The sequence below is a fragment of the Eretmochelys imbricata genome, chromosome 11 (genome assembly GCF_965152235.1).
Source record: "Eretmochelys imbricata isolate rEreImb1 chromosome 11, rEreImb1.hap1, whole genome shotgun sequence".
In the NCBI taxonomy this organism is placed as follows: Eukaryota; Metazoa; Chordata; order Testudines; family Cheloniidae; genus Eretmochelys; species Eretmochelys imbricata.
The window spans coordinates 13,895,726-13,908,855 of NC_135582.1; the positions used below are offsets into that span (position 1 = coordinate 13,895,726).

Consider the following 13,130-nt stretch of genomic DNA (forward strand, 5'->3'; position numbering starts at 1 on the left):
TCCTAATGGAATTCTCTGCTGGCCATGTATAGCCACAATCCAGTCCCTCTGTGCTGCTAGGGGCTGGAGACAAAATGAGACTCTGGCCCTATATCCTAATCACAGTGGATGTACATACCCCAAACCTCTAATACATTATATAGGGAAGGGATAGTTATAGGGGATACAAGTGACAGTTGGAAAACATGAGCTAATTAGCATTGATTCAGATCTGTTTCACTCATGTCTTGTGAAGAGAATGATGGGGTGTGAAACCCTGATAAAGATTTTCAATATGTCACACTAATAAATGTGACCAGGCATAAATAGTCTGTCCAAGCTGAAATGAAGCTCCATCGGACGGGCTGAACACGCTGGGCATACATTCCTCCTCACGCTCTGTTCACATACTCAAGAAGAGCAACTGAAGATGGGGGAGAAAAAGCAATACCAAACCCCAAAGCACCACACAGAGTGTTTGACCCCAGTACTTTAAAACAACTGATGTAGATTGCAATTTTCAGGTCTTCTATCCATAAAACACTTCAGATGCTTTCTTTAAATTTAAAACAAAAGAGGACCCTTTCCTTATTTTGTTATCTACTACTGCAGAAAATTTCATTTAAAACTATAGCAGGCCTTAATTTTTCCCCTGCAGCCATCCTCAGTGAACTATGGGTACATCCTATGAAATTCTCAGACTGACTCAAATATTTTCTCTTTGCAAATGACTTTAAGAACCTGATGTCCTTTTCCAATTTCATTTGACTGATTTTTCCAGTCTAACTGGCAAAGCTGAGGACACAAAAGCAGAATACACCCACCAGTTCTAGAATTTTCTTGCTCTGTTCCACGGGTATGTTATGTTGTTAATGTGAAGTCCACTCATCCCATTAAGGAAGAAAAGGCAGGCAGCAATGAACTCACACCAAAAGGTCAGTGTGAAGCCCATGAAGGTAATGTAGTCCTTCAGGAGGATTAAAAAACTCAGGACTCCACTGGAGGACAGGAGAAATGAGAAAAGAATAAGGATTGATCCCATTGACCATTTTCGTCTTGAATTAGTGTCTTCACAGACTTGGGAGACCATCAGAAGTTCCAGGCCAAATATTGCTACAACCACAGCAAGAGACACCACACTTCTTGCAAGAATCATTCCAAAATTAATCCCTTCCACACTGGCCTGATTCAGATCAGTCACACATTTCAATTTGGTGCTATTGCCTATGGTGCAGAAGTGCCACAGTCCAAACAACTGTCCTTTTGCAAAAATCCAGTGGCCATCGCAAACTGAAATTGATGACAGGACAACTGCTATTGCCACGCATAAAATAATGAGGCTTCTGATGAACGTCTCAAAGAACGATTTCTTGGGTCTTCTGTGAGCAAGCAATCTCTGTGCCTTAAAAGAGATATTACAAAAGAAAACAAGTTACAAAACTCGTCTGTTTTAGTTACTATTCAAGATATATTTAAGTCATAGGTACAAAATAGAGAGGCCCTTTAGAAATGATGTGAATGCATGCTTAATAATAATAATAATTAATGCCCTAATCTCATGATTGACAAAATAGATCCTGCAATGTACATATATCTTTAAAATTAGAGAAGAAGAATGGTATTGTGGTTGAAGCAACGTACAGGGACTTGTGCCATCTGTGTTGACTTCACTGCTTGACCACAGCCTTGTGCAAGCCATTATTCTGCTTCACTTTGTCTGTCTTGTCCATTTAGGCCCCAATTCTGTGAATACTTATGCATGTGCTTAAATTTGCACACGTGAATGGTCCTGCTGACTTTAGCAGGTCTTGTCACTACATACTCACTTATTGAAAGTTAAGCACATGCATACGTGTTTTCAAGACCAGGACTTTAGATTTGGGCAGGGACTGTCTCTGACTGTGTATTTGTACAGTAGAACCCTGATCAGGACTGGGGCCTGGGGGGACACACTACTATAATGCCAATAAGAACTTACTTTACACTGGGAAATGTGTATTTCCCCCTCACCTCTCCTATCACTCAAAGATGGCCACATAGATTCTGCTCAAATTAAGAAAAGAAAAAGAAAAAAGTCACCTTTGGAACAGAAACCAAGCATGGAAAATTTCAGACCAAAAGATTAAATTTTCAGAAAGGCACAAGCCATGGAAAAAGGGAGGTTCCAGTGGAAATGACTACAACCTTAAAGATAACAATGCCGCCTATGCACCAGATGTAGGCTGAGATTGTCAAAGGAGCCTAAGTGGGGAATGCGGGCTGGGGTGCATTAACTCCTTCAGTCTCCATAAAAACCCAGCCTTCATGAATGTAAACACTCACTGGGCCTGATTCTCATCTCACTTACACTGGTAAAAAACTGGTGTTACACCATCAATTTCAATGGTATTCCTCTTGATACACAATCTGTGCTAGTGAAAAGAGACTCAGGCCTACTCTCTTCACGAAACAATTTGTAATATGCTTTTTTGGAGATTAAAGAGAGAACTGCAGTATAACTTTAGGATCATGCTTTGACCTTCTTTACAACTACTGGAATCTGTAGAGTATTCTCCATGAGATCATCAGCCCAATACTGCACTCTGTGAAAGTCAGTGGGAGTTTTGGCTGAATAAGGAGTGTGGGACTGAACCCTCAAACTAGGGGGCAGCTTGTGATAGCCTTGTTTGTGTTAAACAGTCCCTTACAACCAGGAGTAGTCCCACTGAAGTCAATGGGACTACTAGTAAAGTAGAAGTAAAGCAAGGCAAGCACAATCTGACCTATATTATTTAAATCCAGTTCTCTCAAAAATAAACCGCAAATGTCAAAACAGCCCCATTTGTGTATGGTGAACAATCCCTTTGTGCTCTGCCACTCCAGAACTAGCCAACCAATGGGGCACAAGGTCACAAACAATCCTTATCCCTAGAGTGAGACTAACACTGCTGATGGTGGTAGAACACAAACAGGAAACATGTGATGCAGAGCAGTGTTTGGTGTATGAGCCAAAAGGAAAGTGGGGAAAAAATTGTTTGCCTAATGGAAACGGTAGGGATAGAAGTGTTACACTGAACCTGCCAAGAGGGTTTTAAAAACAAGAGTTTTAAAATAGTAATACATGAACACTCAAATGTTACTTATGAGACTCTAAAATCTTTAATCCTTTGAGTTGTTTTAAAAATCATATGTGAGTGCTCAGTGTACTCAGTTTTTAGAGCCTATATGTTCACAGAATATCCTATTCACGAGGAAACAATCTCTGATTTTATTCAAATTATTGTACTGTACAAAGATATCCACAAGATATTGAGTCATAATGCTGGAACTTTGCAGTCATGTATCATCCTACGCAGTACACCTAGAGCCGTGTCGGTCCCAGGATATTAATCCTGTATTATCCTGGAATATAGAGGCAGAACTGACACTTATTAGTCAGAGATCAGAGCCCAATTGTACTAGGAACAATACATACTCCCAAGGAAAAAGACAATCCTGCCCCAAAGATTACAGTCTTAAAGACAGATTTTCAGGTGCTCAATACCCACAATTAGAGTCAGATTTTCAAAAGTGTTCAGCAGCTTCTACTGTCAGTCCCTTGCAAAAATACCATGTTATAGATTATTAAACAGCATGCACATCACTGCTGACTAGGTCAGCATTATCTTACTCCAATCCCCTGTGCAAATAGCATTTGGGTGCCTGGGGCAAGTATGGCTATTGCAGTAGCCTAGGGTTGCCTGTGTACCACTCAAACGTGCTCAAGTTCAGCAAAGAAGCAAATTCTGACAGGGAATATTTTATAACACTACCCCTGCCAATCTACTGCCTGTGGCTCAGTGAGAGCAGGTGCCTCCAAAGCCCAAATACACAGGCTGTTCTGTGCCTCCCTGCATTCTGCTGCTCTCCTCCCCCATCCCCCAGCACTTGCCCACTCTCCTCTTAGGTAGGTTTTCAACTATGCATTCCATGATAGCTAAAGACAAAATACACCCATGCTGCATAAACCTTGAACTCTGTATCTCCTACTCGTGGGTCTTAAATCTCCTTCGTAACTTTGCAATGCAGTGACTTGCTCAAGGTCAGAGAAAGTCTGTGTCCAGGCTAGAAATAGAACTCAGGTCTCCTGTTTTCCAGGCCTCAGCTATGTTAACCTCAGCAGACCATTCTTCCTTTATATATGCTTGGGTTACTGAATTTTCTGGGTGGTGATAAAGGTGGGCATGAGTTTGGCTTGTTACCAACTAATATTTGTCTGGTTTTATTCCCACCACATGCTACACAGATTAGGTCAATACACATTTTTAAAATAAATAGAATTGTTTTAAAATAAATGAAATCTGGCTTTAATTGGATATCTCAGAGTGACATATCTGGTGGTTCTGACATGGATGGGCTTAATAAGTAGAATTAAATCCGCAAATGACAAATTACTGCTAAGTACTTACTAAATAAGTTACTGCTAGCATCAATACCTATGTTCTCACACAAACAGCAAGACTTCTTTCAGAGTGGTGCAGCACTGCATGTTGTAATCCACACCCAACTCCATCTAGGGGTGTATAGACTGATTAGCTTGTCCAGTCAGTCTCCTTGCCAATGCAGGACTGATTCCTCCAGTACGCGTTCTACAGTTCGGTCTAGTCCAGTTTTACATTTCTTAAATGAGGGGGCTTCACTCACTTTCTTTGGGAGACTACAGTGTTCCACCTCTTAAGAGATCTCACTGTCAGCAAGTTCCCGCCGTCACCAAGCCTAAACACCTCCCTTCACCATACTGATGTACTTTATTTTGAAAATATCATCTTTCATATAAAGCATCACAGGACGCTTAGAGGAAGAGTCATACTGCCAAAGTGTATGCAACATGTCAGTGATGGAGAACTTTGTAAACAACACACAATACTGTGGGGGTAGGGAAGGGAAATGGACCAACTTTGATTTATTAATTAGAATTAAGACAAATTGGATAGACAAGTCTCACACTATAGCCACTTGTTTATAAAATCTCTTGCTCTCTCTCTAAGAGCAAACTCTTGTTGTTACAGAATGGTGCAAATCATTTTTCCAGACCTAGGCACTTCCCCGCCACATATATTAATAACCATGCCCTGCAGCTAGTAATAGGAAGGCTTGGTGTTATATGATCATTGAGTGGATTTAAGACACAGAACAGTAAGAATGCAGCTTTTGGGCACACTTCGCGGTAATTAAGAAATGTCTCCCAGGAAAGGTCAGATTAGATATAGAAGGCAATAGGTCCTTTCCTAACCCCTGGTCACTTTCCATTCTTTGGGTGAAACTAATGCACCTATACTCTGCTCTGTACAGAGCTCCTACAGAAGCTCTCCTTTTAATTTAAAAAGGTACATCTGGAGGAAGTTTTTTTGTGTGTGTGCACAAAGAAGACTATAAAGAGCAACAGGTAGCAAGAACTCAGCATAGCAGCAGTTCAGCTTGCAGGGTGATAAACATTTAGCCTCCAGCAGGAGAACAAAGGGGAAAAAAAACACAACAGGAATCCAGCGTCTCTGCACCAACACTGATTGCATCTGTCTAGTCAAAACAGCCGATCTCCCCCCAGCCAGGCACTCGGGGCCCCAGTGTCCCCTCATTACCTGCACCGCTATGGCTGTCATGCTGGCTCCGGCTGCCTGCAGCGAGGAGGAGACCAGAGAGAAACTTTGCTTCGCTTCGCTTCAGGGGCTGACAACAAGCTCTCGCTGCCAGCGCCCCGTTCAGAGCTGGAGGGTCCCGGCCGGGACAGCTGGGGGCAGCAGCCACCCGGCCAGCAACTTGCCGGGGTCAGGGAAGCCGGGGGCTGCGGCACGGCAGGGCTGGCTGCTGCCCTTTGAGTTCCCCCTTTGGCTGAGTCAGCAGCAGTGCAGCCGCGGGGGAGAGGAGGCGGCCGCAGCCACAGAGGAGGGAGGGAGGGAGGGAGGCGGAGGTTAGCGAAGCGCTCCGAGCCCAGCAACAAGCGACCGGCGGGAGCCAGGAAAGGGCGCGGGCGGCGGCAGGCAGCCGGGGGGCAGGGGCACAGGCGGGGGCAGAGGAGTAATGAAGGATGCAGGGAAGCAGGGGAGGGTGGAAGCAGAGGGAGCTGGACAGCAGCAGCCGGAGTCCCTGGGGTCTCTCCCCTTTGTCCCTAGGGGCTTTGGGGGCCGGGGTCTCCAGCATGTGTCCGAGGCCCTTCCTCCCTGGTCCACACCAGGGGTGGGTCCTAAGCAGAGGTGAAAGGAAGCCGGTACGCTTACGAGCTGGTGCGCCCTACCGGGACCGGCTTTCCCAGAGGGCAATTAAAAGCCCTGGGGTAGCAGCGGCGGGGCTGGGGCAGGGATTTAAAGGGCCCCGGAGCTCCAGCCGCTGCTACCGCCCCGGCCCTTTAAATCTGCACCCGAGCCCTGCTGCCGAAGCCCTGAGGTAGCGGTGGCGGGGCTCCAGAGGGGATTTAAAGGGCCCCGGCGCTCCAGCCGCTGCTACTGCCCCTGCCGTTTAAATCCCGGCTGGAGCCCTGATGCCGAAGCCCTGGGGTAGTGGCGGCAGGGCTCCAGAGCGGATTTAAAGGGCCAGGGCGGTAGCGGCAGCTGGAGCCCCCAGGCCCTTTAAATCCCCCACGGACCCGGCCGCCGCTATCCCAGGGCTCGGACAGCAGGGCTCAGGTGGGGATTTAAAGGGCTCGGGGCTCCGGCAGCCGCTACCACAGCGGAGCCCCATGCCCTTTAAAGCTCTGCCAGAGCCCAGAGCCCCGGGGTAGCGGAGGCAGTTGGGAGCCCCCAGGGCTCCTCAGTGATTTAAAGGGCTGGGGGCTCCACTGCAGTAGTGGCAGCTGGAGCCCTGGGCCCTTTAAATCGCCCCCGAGTTCCGGGGCTCCCAGCCGCCTCTGCAGCTGGTAGCTCGGGGGTGATTTAAAGGGCCCCGGGCTCCCAGCTGCCACAACCGCAGCTGGAGCCCTGGCCCTTTAAATCAAGATTCCTCTAAGTCCTCTAATTTACTTTCACCCCTGGTCCTAAGGACCTCCTGGAGCTGAGATTTGGGCCCCTGAGCGGCCCTGGCCAGGTCAGTGACATGAGCTCCAGAGAAGGGTAATTTTAAACGTGTGTCAATCTTAGAATTGTAGGGCTGAAGGGACCTCGAGAGGTCATCTAGTCCACTCGCCTGCACTCAAGGCAGGACTAAGTATTATCTAGACTGGGGTCGGCAACCTTTCAGAAGGGGTGTGCCGAGTCTTCATTTATTCACTCTAATTTAAGGTATTGCGTGCCAGTAATACATTTTAATGTTTTTAGAAGGTCTCTTTCTACAAGGCTATAATATATAACTAAACTATTGTTGTATGTAAAGTAAATAAGGTTTTTAAAATGTTTAAGAAGCTTCATTTAAAATTCAATTAAAATGCAGATCTTATCAGTTTAGTGTGATCCTTGCCCTTGCTTTTCCTTGCTGAGTTTTCCAATGTCTGGCAGGATACTTTAAGCTGCACACAGGCTTCTGAGTGATCAGTTGTTAACCGGCTCCGAGAGGGCCAGAGGACAGATTTCATGTGTGAAAATACCTGTTCACACACGTATGTGGATCCAAATGCTGAAAGCATTGCAAATGCTATTTTCTTCAAACAGTTCAATTTCACTGGCAGGGACGTCCAGCTGGTCAGAATAGAGGCCACATGATCTCCCTCGGTAGCTTCAAGAGCACTCCGCAGATCTCCAAACTTTGATGCCCACAATTCTGAGCTTTTTAACTGAATGAGCTGCATTTCAAAATCTTCAGCACCCATCCACTGAAATACAGACAAATCCAAGTCGCTTTCGTTGAACTTTTCAGGTTTAATTAGAAAAAGCATTGGGCCAAATCGCTGGAAATCTTGAAATCTGTCAGATAATTCTGATTCCAGTTCTTGCACGTACATTCTAATCTCAACATCAAACACGGTGCGCTGTTCCACGTGGCATGATAGTGATGTAAGCAGCAAATCAGGACTTAAAAATATCCCAATACAGTGGCGCTGGGACAATTTTTAAGGTGGGGGTGCTGAGCTGCGCCCTCTCTTGCCCGTCTGTACCCCAGGCCAGCAGCGGAGTCCCCAGGACCAGTGGCCAGGACCCGGGCAGTGAGAGTGCCGCTGAAAATCAGCTCACATGCCGCCTTTGGCATGCATGCCATAGGTTGCCTACCCCTGATCTAGACCATCCTTGATAGGTGTTTGTCTAACCTGCTCTTAAAAACCTCGAATGATGGAGATTCCACAACCTCCCTAGGCAATTTATTCCATGGCTTAACCACTCGGACCGGAAGTTTTTCCTAATGTCCAACCTAAACCGCCCTGGCTGCAATTTAAGCCCACTGCTTCTTGTCCTATCCTCAGAGGTTAAGAAGAACAATTCTTCTCCCTCCTCCTTGTAGCAACCTTTTATGTACATGAAAACTGTTACCATGTCCCCTCTCAGTCTTCTCTTTTCAAGACTGAACAAACCCAGTTTTTTCAATCTTCCCTCATTCGTCATGTTTTCAAGACCTTTCATCATTTTTGTTGCTCTTCTCTGGACTTTCTCCAGTTTGTCCACATCTTTCCTGAAATGTGGCGCCCAGGACTGGACACAATACTCCAGTTGAGGCCTAATCAGCATGGAGTAGAGCAGAAGAATTACTTCTCGTGTCTTGCTTACAACACTCCTGCTAATACATCCCAGAATGACGTTCCCTTTTTTTGCAACAGTGTTACACTGTTGATTCACATTTAGCTTGTGGTCCACTATGACCCCCAGATCCCTTTCCACAGTACTCCTTCCTAGGCAGTCATTTCCCATTTTGTATGTGTCGAACTGATTGTTCCTTCCTAAATGGAGTACTTTGCATTTGTGCGTATTGAATTTCATCCTATTTACTTCAGACCGTTTCTCCAGTCATTTTGAATTTTAATCCTATCCTCCAAACCACTTGCAACCCCTTCCAGCTTGGTATCATCCGCAAACTTTATAAGTGTACTCTCTATGCCATTATCTAAATCATTGATGAAGATATTGAACAGAATCGGACCCAGAACTGATCCCTGCAGCACCCCACTCATTATGCCCTTCCAGCTTGACTGTGAACCACTGATAACTACTCTCTGGGAACGGTTTTCCAACCAGTTTTGCACCCACCTTATAGTAGTTCCATCTAGGTTGCATTTCCCTAGTTTATTTATGAGAAGGTTATGAGGGACAGTATCAAAAGCTTTACTAAAGTCAAGATATACCACATCTACCGCTTCCCCCTATCCACAAGGCTTGTTACCCTGTCATAGAAATCTATCAGGTTGGTTTGACACAATTTGTTCTTGACAAATCCATGCTGTTACTTATCACCTTATGATCTTCTAGATGGTTGCAGATTGATTGCTCAATTATTTGCTCCATTATCTTTCTGGGTACAGAAGTTAAGATGACTGGTCTGTAATTCCCCAGGCTGTCCTTATTTCCCTTTATATATATTGGCACTATATTTCCCCTTTTCCAGTCTTCTGGAATCTCTCCCATCTTCCATGACTTTTCAGAGATAATCACCAATGGCTCAGATATCTCCTCAGTCAGCTCCTTGACAGGATTGGGGCCAAAACAAGTTGTTGTGTGTCAGCCATCCTGGGTGGGCGGCTGGCGGTGGGTAAACCTGGCTTTTGTTAATGGTAAAAATCAAACAAAAGGACACAAAATGGGATGAAACAAGATACAAAGCTTCTGGGAGCAGGGAAAATAATATCTCAGCAGTGTTGCCAACTCCTTTTATTTCTAGCACGAGTTTTGTGGTGTTTGGTGGTTTTTGTAAAGCCCCAGCTGCTGGAGGCATGTGATGAGGTGAGAACCTCTGCTTTCATTTTTTAAAAATTTTCCAGCCCCCATGGGTGCAGTGAAAAGCTTGGAAATATGACTGGAGACAAGTGGAGGCTAACAAACCAAAAGGTAAATGGAAAGCTCCTCATATGTATATATTTTTAAAGAGCCTATCATGTTTAAGCCAATCTCATAATTTTCTGAAGCCTGACTCATGATTTTTGAACTCCTGCGGTTGACGATACTTTATACTCACCTCAGAGAGTCACTGTGGGATCAATTAGATAATGTTCGTAAAGACCTTTGAAGAAGAAAAGTGCTATAAAATGTGTGCTAGGTTTTATTAAAGCATAAAATGCATAGAAATGAAGGTGTCCTCTCTGCTAAACAAATCTGGATTAGCTAAAATACTCATTTGTAGGAGCTCAAAGTCTCATGAAGAGATGCATGTGAAAGTGATTTACTTTTTTTCTTATGGAACATCCTAACCTTACATCATTAAACATGTGCAAAAATAAATAACAAAGTACCCAGCTGACTGAATCTCAATAAAGGGATTCAACTAAAAAAACTCAAAAAAAGCTAAAGAAATTAATACAATTCCAACCCGTCCCTTTTACCAGACCTTGTGGCATGCTTTGGAGCCCATATGGACTTTGTCAGCATCGAGGATATAAGCTGCTGTTATAGCTAAACTAGTACAAAATCATAGTGTAAACAACCAAAGCTGATATACACAGCAGTTTGCACTGGTACAGTTTACTCTGATTTCAAGCCAGGGTGAGCAGCACCTTTACTGCTTACTGTGGCTTAGCCATTTTATGCTAGGGATTGTTTTTTGTAGCTGCCCAATGGTTGCTATTTCTGGGGCAAATCATCAGTGTTGACAACACTGTCTCCTTTGGAAAAAAAAGTGGTGTGACTGCAGAATTGAAGACCCTACACAGTATGAACACCCCGCCTTCCTCTGGCCCCCAAATGTTCAAATCTTTGAGTAAAGGGAGAGAGTAAGTGTTCTCTTAAACTACTCTAAAAATACAATACAATCAATACCAGCTTTTCCTCCAGGGCTCTAAGGTGGCACTTTGAAAGTTTCTGGATTGGGTTAATACTTGGAGCATCTCTTTGTCCAGAAGGTTAAACACATCCATGCTGCTCACTAAACATGCTAATTGCACTTCCTCTTCTCTCCACTGTGAAATATCAGAGCTAATGTTGATTCCATTAGGAGTCTAGTTACAGGCTGCTGAGCTGAATTCACTTTGGGCTAATGGTGCACCAGTGCTAAGGCTCCCCTACTACAAGCTGAAATCACAAAAGAGCTAAAAACTGACTAAGAGCTGAAATCACTGAGTGTTGTGTTAAGTAGTGGGGGAGCCTGAAGATATATTGTGGAGCAGTTTGCAGCAGCAGCTGCCAGTGCTGTTATATTAAGAAAGCATCACTCCACTTTTAGGCTTTTGCCTCTACTTTTCTGAGTGCTCAATGCTAAGAGCACACAGGGCTTGATCCTGCTTCACTGAAGTCAATGGGAATTTTTCCATTGATTTTAATGGGAGCAGGATTGAGCTCAAATTTTGCATGTTATACACTCATAACAAGGCTGCATTAACTATATGCCCTAGTACAGATTATAAGGGCATGTAATAAATACTATAGTTAGTGTTGCAAAGGCACTTTTTATTATACAGCGTTGTTTTAATTTGCTCATGACTTTCTCAAAAACATGTATCACACTTTCATACAGACAGCTGTGGCTCATAAGGGGTGTGTTGATTTCTACCCCCAAACTCTGGAAATTTGGATAGACTCCAAGGCCAGAGGGATCATTTAATCTGACCTAAAATTACTTCCTGGTTTGGCTTATCAGATACCCCAATGATGAGCAGCCATGGAAATGCCGATACATAAAATAAATACTCTTGGGAGCCTTAAGATGCCTCCTTGTTGTAATGAAGGGCAGTTCCCTTCTCTGTCTTCCCCTATCAATAGTTGCTGCGTGTGTTTGTATTTCCAAAAGCACAGCACTGACAGACCCCCCCACACACACCCAATGCAACCCCATTGTATTTATAACATCTCCAGCCTCTCACCTTGGATTGTGAGTGAAGACTGTAAACATCCTTATCTGTTACCAGCAAGCTCTCTCTGGGGCTCGGCAGCGCGATGGGTAAGTGCATGGGCTTCGTACCGCTAGAAAGCTTCACAGCCACCGACGAAATCAGAAATGGCACAACAAGCAATACAAGAAGGCCCACTTGGGTACTGCCCTGAAAGCCAACCCCTTTGGAGGAGCTTCCCCTGCGAAGGGAATTGTTCTTGAAAAAGTTGGTGTGGAGGCTAAGCAGCCCAATTCAGCCATCAGGAAATGTGTCAGAGTCCAGCTGATCAAGAATGGCAAGAAAATAACGGCCTTTGTTCCTAATGACGGTTGCTTGAGCTTCATTGAGGAAAATGATGAAGTTCAGGTTGCTGGCTTTGGTCGGAAGGGTCATGCTGTTGGTGACATTCCTGGTGTCTGCTTCAAGGCTGTCAAAGTAGCCAGTGTTTCTCTCTTAGCCTTGTACAAAGGCAAGAAAGTGAGACCATGATCATAAATTCCTGTCATGCCATCTAGGCTACTAATAAACTTCAGTTTGATTAAAAAAAAAAAAAAAGCAGCTTGTAGTTATATATCTCTACCTGTGCAGTCAGCAAAAATATCTCCACTCAGAAAGTTTTATTCCCTTTATCTTTTCTTACTTATTCTTTCCCGTCCTGCAGTGAATTACTGATTGCTTTATTTTCTTCGGCACTTGGCAGAAAGTACTTTTTTTTTTTAAAAAAGGAAGTTGTGCTTTTTGCTGCATCATCAGACATCCTTACCTTACTGCCAAATTCTGATTTCAATTATAGCAATAAATGTCTGGAGCGACCCCATGGACTTTAGTAGAAATTCTCTAGATTTAGGCCTGATGTTACAAGTTATTGTGCATGGGCCATAACTTGTAGGATTGGGACCTCACACCGGTGTACCAAAGATCAGAACCTGGCTCATTATCTTCTGTTTTCCGACCTGTATTGAATTCTGATGAGCTCCTTCTCAATGTGTAGCATTTAGGTGATCAAGACTTCTTTTCCCATGCTTCTTGCTTCCATTTCTGAGCAATATATTTATCCATAAATATTACTTATTTATGTTAATCTTGTAGCAATTTTACCAGGACTTTTTAATTTATTTCCTTTACAAATACATTTTCCTGAAGAGACAGTTTTCTTTCATAACACTCTATTTCTAGTATTTTTCTCCTTGTTGAAAATTCTGTTACTTTAATTTTCAGATTTTTATGGTAAATTCAGACTTTTGCATTCTCTCTATCCCAGAAT

General features: G+C 44.1%; 1 protein-coding gene and 1 pseudogene across 1 annotated transcript; one reads left to right on the forward strand and one right to left on the reverse strand.

The window, feature by feature from the left end:
* Positions 1–802: 802 nt before the first annotated feature.
* Positions 803–5,597, reverse strand: TMEM37 (transmembrane protein 37). Its single transcript, XM_077830608.1, has 2 exons — positions 5,577–5,597; positions 803–1,381 (listed from the first exon to the last, which is right to left on the reverse strand). Exons 1-2 carry the CDS (start codon positions 5,595–5,597, stop codon positions 809–811), a joined length of 594 nt encoding a protein of 197 aa, XP_077686734.1. The 3' UTR covers positions 803–808.
* LOC144272368 (small ribosomal subunit protein uS12 pseudogene) lies at positions 5,596–12,399 on the forward strand (annotated as a pseudogene).
* The last annotated feature ends 731 nt before the right edge of the window (positions 12,400–13,130 follow it).

Coding starts and splice junctions, on each gene's coding strand:
- TMEM37 (XM_077830608.1), bottom strand. CDS start 5,597: ATGACAGCCATAGCGGTGCAG. Junction 1,382..5,576: donor TGACAGCCATAGCGGTGCAG/GTAATGAGGGGA, acceptor ATCTCTTTTAAG/GCACAGAGATTGCTTGCTCA.